We start from the raw sequence: 7,500 nt of genomic DNA on the forward strand, positions 1-7,500 counted from the left end.
CACTGATGTTTTCATTTTCAACATAATGTGGAAGCATAAATGAGTGATGGCCTGTTAGTGCCACTGCCATGCATAAACACACTGTTGTCTTTCATACATTGCTGAACTATTAACATAACGGACACATTCATGTTCTGTGGTCGAGTTACAAAACGTTCATAACGATGTCGGTCACTGATAACAATAAACTGTCCTCAGCAGCTGCTGCTGTGTGAAGGAGCTGCAGTGATTCAGCAGGAATATTAATCAGGATTCATGAGTGAAGCAAATGTTTGAATTTGATCTTCTTTTCAAATGATATCACAGCGTGCGTCCTTGTGTCTGATCAGTCTCAGGCTCTCGGTCAATCACGGGGAACCTGACAGAGCCAGCGTGTAACATGTGGCCTCGTGATTGGCACAGCAGCGATGGGGGCGGGGCCTCCTCTTTGTGTGCAGGAGGCCTGGAGGGAGGACAGGTCCAGACTAGAGAGCATCTTCTGCCTCCATTGATCCATTCACTACGATATGTTGGATTCATGTTAATGTGTATTTAAAGACATTTAAATTGGTGTAAGAAAATATTTAAAAAATATGAAAACATGTCATTATCAACCAAAACCATGGCACCCCCCCGCAGCACCTCCTGTTGAAGACCTCTGCTCTAAACAATCACTGTTATTTTACAGCTTCAACTTATTGCAAAACGAACCAAAAAACATCTTTGTAGCTTTTGTCTGAATGTTCTTCTTGTTTTCACCAACAAACTTTTTGGTCGTCAATCATCGTAAATCCTCCATCAGCTCACCTGACGTCTGAACGCACAGCAGCCTCCGGCTCTGCTGCTCCGCACAAACGCTCGAGCTCCGAGTGCGACCTGAGAGCAGAGGAGTCACCGTGGTTACGGTCACATGCAGCCTCACACACAGATGAGTGTGTGTTGTGCTGCCTCAGCGCCATCACTACAAACATCTCACACACAGATGAGCGTGTCCAGTACAGAGATGACGGAGCATCTGTGGACTGTGCATCACGAAAACAAGGTTCAGTCCAAGAGCATGAATCTGAGATGCAGAAAAGAGAGAAGCGATATCTCAATGGAACCTCAACGACACTGCCGGTAACATCAGTGTGTGTGTGTATTGAGATTTCTTCGGGCAGTAGAAGCCACACTGTCAACATTTCTTGCGAAATTTTCTAGTTATTATTATGATTCATACATGATTATATTCTGGGGGCTGGTTGGTTTCCTTACAATCTGAAACAGCATCAAGCTGAGAGGAGGAAATAACCCAACATGTGATGATGCATCACGACACACACACACACACACACACACACACACATGACACTTCGCACGCACGCACACACACACACACACACACACATGACACTTCGCACGCACGCACACACACACGCACACACACACACATGACACTTCGCACACACACACACACATGACACTTCGCACGCACATGCACACACACACACACACACACACACACACATGACACTTCGCACACACACACACACACACGCACACACACACACATGACACTTCGCACACACACACACACACACGCACACACACACACATGACACTTCGCACGCACGCACACACACACGCACACACACACACATGACACTTCGCACACACACACACACATGACACTTCGCACGCACATGCACACACACACACACATGACACTTCGCACGCACACACACACACACACACACACACATGACACTTCGCACGCACGACCGCACACACACACACCAGGAAGCCGGACCCCCACAGACCCGTGACCCAGGTGGCCTCTCTGGTCACATGACCCTCCAACAGGAAGTGGATTTTCAGTTCAGGAAGCAGCAGCAGGATGTTGGACAGCATGCAGATGATCGCCAAGACAACCAGAGAGATGGCGACACAGCGCAGACATCTGGACACACACATCTGTCAGAGGTCAGCAGAGTTAGTGGCTTCTTCTGCATCCTAATGAACCCTTATAAAACCTTTGGCCTGGGTAATCAACAATCAATGTGATGATCCATACTTATCTATTCATCTTATGCCACCCCGCCCATTGGACACACTGAGCTCCTCTCTCCTAGGCTCCTAGAGGACTTCCTAGGACACACTGAGCTCCTCTCTCCTAGGCTCCTAGAGGACTTCCTAGGACACACTAAGCTCCTCTCTCCTAGGCTCCTAGAGGACTTCCTAGGACACACTGATCTCCTCTCTCCTAGACTCCTGGAGGACTTCCGAGGACACACTGATCTCCTCTGTCCTAGACTCCTGGAGGACTTCCTAGGACACACTGATCTCCTCTCTCCTAGACTCCTGGAGGACTTCCTAGGACACACTGAGCTCCTCTCTCCTAGACTCCTGGAGGACTTCCTAGGACACACTGAGCTCCTCTCTCCTAGACTCCTGGAGGACTTCCTAGGACACACTGGGCTCCTCTCTCCTAGACTCCTGGAGGACTTCCTAGGACACACTGAGCTCCTCTCTCCTAGACTCCTGGAGGACTTCCTAGGACACACTGGGCTCCTCTCTCCTAGACTCCTGGAGGACTTCCTAGGACACACTGATCTCCTCTCTCCTAGGCTCCTAGAGGACGTCCTAGGACACACTGAGCTCCTCCGTCCTAGAGGACTTCCTAGGACACACTGGGCTCCTCTCTCCTAGACTCCTGGAGGACTTCCTAGGACACACTGGGCTCCTCTCTCCTAGACTCCTGGAGGACTTCCTAGGACACACTGGGCTCCTCTCTCCTAGACTCCTGGAGGACTTCCTAGGACACACTGGGCTCCTCTCTCCTAGGCTCCTAGAGGTCTTCCTAGGACATCGGATGTCGTATGTGTACAGATTGCAAAGCCCTCTGAGGAGAATTTGTGATTTTGGGCTCTACAAAATAAATTGAATAATGAGAATCTAAATGACTTTCTCATTAAAACGAACTAACAGGTGCTTTAAAGCTTCAACATGTTTTTAGTGACTAAAAGATCAAAGATGATGAAGCTTGCAATGTTAATCTGGTTCTAAAACAGAAGATTACAAACTGCTGCGCGCTTTAGTTCAGGCGTTCCTCAGGGTTCTATAGTTGGTCCTCTACACAGTGTTACGTAATACAACATAAACAAACATGTATCATGTGTCCTCAGAGCTCAACTTAATAACAGCAGTCATGAATCATGTTGATGTCTAATCGGACACCTTTACAGACTGTTCAGTTCAGGAAACTAAAACATTTGGTTTCTGCTGCAATCACGTATTCTTTGGTTATTTTGTTACTCACTTGTTATATTTGATATATTTATTAATGATCGTCTCTCTTATGGTTTCACTTTGAAACTGAACCTTTTAAATTGATATAAATGTTTAATCGTGAAATTAATGGATTGTCATTTTGAAAGGTTCACTGTGGACTTTCACACATTTAGTAGATTAGTAGTAGTATTCTTTTATTAATGGGTCTGTTTTGTTAATTTGTTTATGAATAATAATTAATAAATGAATTGCTGCAGATAGATTATCTGTATCTAAAATATCCATACATTTCCAATACATTTGAAAATTAATCTGAATTGTTGAGAATTTTACCAGATTATGCAAAATTTATATTCAACAATTAAAACATAAAAAAGATTAAAATCTTCCTGCAGCATCCTGAGCTCAGAGTAAAGCTGCTGCTGATAATAATAATAATAAAACTCACCCTGAAGATGAACAGACGGATGATCCAGTTCAGAGTCTGACAAACTGAGCCGGATCAGAAGACATTTATTCATCCAACTGCTGACTCAGCTCATGAGGACATGCCCACGTCCATATATGGAAACAGGAAGTATCCTGAGCGTGTTGATCTTTAGAGCCATTTCTTTTGAGAATGAACACACAACAAACTAAAGACATCAAAGAAGAACATGGACCTGAAGAAGTCACAGTGCAGAAGTTACTGATTCTTCCAGAAGTTTTATCACGTCAAGTAAATGTAGACTTTGAATTCTCTGAACAGTTCTCACTTCGGTTAAAGAAGAAAGAAGTTAAAGACAGAAAAGTAGGTTTGATTTTTCTCAGAAAACTTTTACATCCAGTTCTAGTGAGCTGAGTCCACTTCAGTCTTATTTTAGATCATCTGTGGGAACTTTGAGTCACTCTGTTGGTATTGAGGACAACAAAGACTCAAGTTTGACCTTATCACCCAGTTCACATAATACATGACGCTATCAATGCATAACACTATCAATACATAACACTATCAATACATAACACTATCAATACATAACACTATCAATACATAACACTATCAATACATAACACCATCAATACATAACACTATCAATACATAACACTATCAATACATAACACTATCAATACATACCACTATCAATACATAACACTATCAATACATAACACTATCAATACATAACACTATCAATACATAACACTATCAATACATAACACTATCAATACATAACACTATCAATACATAACACCATCAATACATAACACTATCAATATATAACACTATCAATATATAACACCATCAATACATAACACTATCAATACATAACACTATCAATACATAACACTATCAATACATACCACTATCAATACATAACACTATCAATACATAACACTATCAATACATAACACTATCAATACATAACACTATCAATACATAACACTATCAATACATAACACTATCAATATATAACACCATCTATACATAACACCATCAATACATAACACCATCAATATATAACACTATCAATACATAACACTATCAATACATAACACTATCAATACATAACACTATCAATACATAACACTATCAATACATAACACTATCAATACATAACACTATCAATACATAACACTCACAAAGACTCATGTTTGACCTCATCATCCAATTCTGACACCACCAGCTGAGTTTAACTGATCCGAGTCGAACTGTTCAGACTGATCCTCTGAACTGGTCTTGGTCTGTTTGATGAACAGTTTGAATGAACGTGGACGTTAAGTATTCAGATCAAGTAGCTCCTAAAAATAAAATGTATCAGATTTAGTCAGATATTGAAATACTCAATCATCATTTCTGTAAATATAAGGATCAGATTCAACTCAGTATCAGCTGATATTTAATGATAGAAGAGTCAAAAATACCACAAACATGCTTCCTGCCGTAAATCACAGAGAGAAATATGAAACTTTATAGAACTTTACATCACAGCATGATGTGAGACCTGAACATCTGGGAAGTTTAAAACTGGATACGAGGACGGACGATGTGTGACCGGGACCATTCTGATCCACAAGGGTGTCATCAGGATCCTTCAGGGTCACATGACCACAAGGAAACCACAGAGAACTCGGAGTGATTCAACTTCCTCAAAGTGGACCTGCAGCTTCACTAAAACTGAAGTATGGCAGCATCCGACAGGAAAGAAGTGGTTTGATATTAAATGATATATTCAAGTCATGATTATCCCCTAATGAGGCAAAATCAAATACATGGATCCAAAGCTAAATATAGCCACAAGCAGTCATTTTGGGTGCAGCACATTTTTCTAGGAAGCAGCTCGATGAACTGAATCAAAGAATCAGATGAGCAAAGTTTAATTCAAGGCAAGATGAGATTATTAGTATAGCACGTTTCAACAACAAGGTAATTCAAAGTGCTTCACATAAAACCATGAAAACCATCAAAACATAAGGCGAAATAAAAAGAGTGTAAAAAGCAGTGTAAGAAATAAAATACAGCAGTAAACTGCAGAAATGTATTAATATCCTTGAATGTGGTTCAATTAAAGGCAGCAAACAGAAAGTCTTCAATCTTGATCTAAATGAGCTGAGGGTCTCAGCAGACCTGCAGCTTTCTGGGACTTTGTTCCAGATATGTGGAGCAGAAAAACTGAACGCTGCTTCTCCATGTTTAGTTCTGACTCTGGGAACAGAAAGTAGACCGGTCCCAGACGACCTGAGGGGTCGGGATGGTTCATAAGGTAGCAGCAGATCAGAGATGTATTTTGGCCCTAAACCATTCAGTGCTTTGTAAACCAACAGCAGGATTTTAAAGTCAATTCTTTGTTGGACAGGAAGCCAGTGCAAAGACATCAGAACTGGAGTGATGTGATCCACCCTCCTGGTCTTAGTGAGGACTCGAGCTGCAGCGTTCTGAATCAGCTGCAGCTTTCTGACGGACTTTTTACAGAGACCTGTAAACACACCGTTACAGTAGTCCAGTCTGCTGAAGATAAATGCGTGGACAAGTTTTACCTGTTGAGACAGAAGTCCTCTAATCCTTGATATATTCTTCAGGTGATAGGAGGCTGATTTTGTAATTGTCTTGATATGGCTGTTCAGGTTGAGGTCTGAATCCATAACTACACCTAGATTTCTGGCTTGGTTTGTGGTTTTTTAACATCAGTGATTGAAGCTGAGCGGTGATTTTCAATTGTTCGTCCTTGGTACCAAAAACAATTACTTCTGTTTTATCTTTGTTTAATTGAAGAAAATCCTGGCACATCCAGTTGTGTTCAATGCAGTTACCCAGCCCTTGTATGGGATTATAGTCCCCTGGTGACATAGTATGTCGATTTGTGTGTTGTCTGCATAATCATAATAACACACTTTGTTGTTTTCCATAATCTGAGCCAGTGGAAGCATGTAGATGTTGAACAGAAGAGGCCCCAGTATTGAACCTTGGGGAACACCACATGTCCTACAGACAGATCCCACAGGTGGGGCAGTCCAGGTCACCCCCACAGTGTCGACCTCTTGTGAATCAGGACCGTCGGAAAGTGCTTCACCTGTGGCCGAAGGTCCATTCAGCTTGTTCTGTGAATAACGTAATAGAGAGAGCGCGACAAGCTAATCGAGCAACTAGGCCACGCCCGGTTTGTGTCCACTCTTGATCTCACCAAAGGTTTCATCCAACAGATGATGGACCAGGTGCTCCGGCCTCGGCTACACTATTGGGAGAGTGGAGGCCATCACCACCTGGTCTAAAGTAAAAACTACCCTTTGGACTTGTGAGCTATTATCAGTGTTTTATCCCTTTGCTACCACTGCAGCCAGCCACACCATGAGCATCACTCAAAACCTCCTTCAGAGCCTCATCAGACCATCTTTTGACTTTGTGAGTGACAGCTGGCTGCCTGTTTCAGAGGTTTGTAGGCAGGAGGTGAACCAGGTTATGAACTTAATCCAGTATTTTACTGTCTGGTGTGGCAGGTAACATATTGATTGTAACTAACAATCATCCACCAGCATCGCTGTCAGCTTCTCTCCCAGCAGAGTTGGCCTGATGGTGGAGAGGACAGTTAGTCCTGGAACCAGTGAGGGTCTTCCTGCCCCTCCAAACCTCTCAGGTTGTTCTGCTGTAGCTGAACAAATCAAAAGCAACATTAAACTGTCACTTTTATTGATTGAAATCAACCTTACCTTCTACCTTTAATCTGAGAACAGAAAACACTTTAAACACAAACTGCTTTTTTCCCCAGAGGATTTTAGACA

The 7,500-nt window shown here is 42.4% G+C and overlaps 2 protein-coding genes across 3 annotated transcripts in view; both read right to left on the minus strand.

The window, feature by feature from the left end:
* LOC306779467 (transmembrane 4 L6 family member 1) overlaps window positions 1–1,932 on the minus strand; it is a gene marked incomplete at both ends in the record, with an annotated part of 2,729 nt that extends 797 nt beyond the window's left edge. Inside the window, 2 exon segments of the mRNA XM_079271403.1 lie at window positions 787–855; window positions 1,756–1,932. Coding sequence (XP_079127529.1) covers window positions 787–855; window positions 1,756–1,932 — 246 coding nt within the window.
* Window positions 1,933–4,920: 2,988 nt separating this feature from the next.
* The window catches only part of rnf168 (ring finger protein 168), a 12,660-nt gene continuing 10,080 nt past the window's right edge, over window positions 4,921–7,500 (minus strand). For both annotated transcript variants that reach the window (XM_079271434.1, XM_079271433.1), the window contains exon 8: window positions 4,921–7,500. This exon is cut by the window's right edge and continues 773 nt beyond it. The gene's annotated coding sequence lies outside the window, so the exon portion shown is untranslated.

The sequence above is a fragment of the Melanostigma gelatinosum genome (assembly GCF_949748355.1).
Source record: "Melanostigma gelatinosum genome assembly, chromosome: 7".
NCBI classification, from domain to species: Eukaryota; Metazoa; Chordata; class Actinopteri; order Perciformes; family Zoarcidae; genus Melanostigma; species Melanostigma gelatinosum.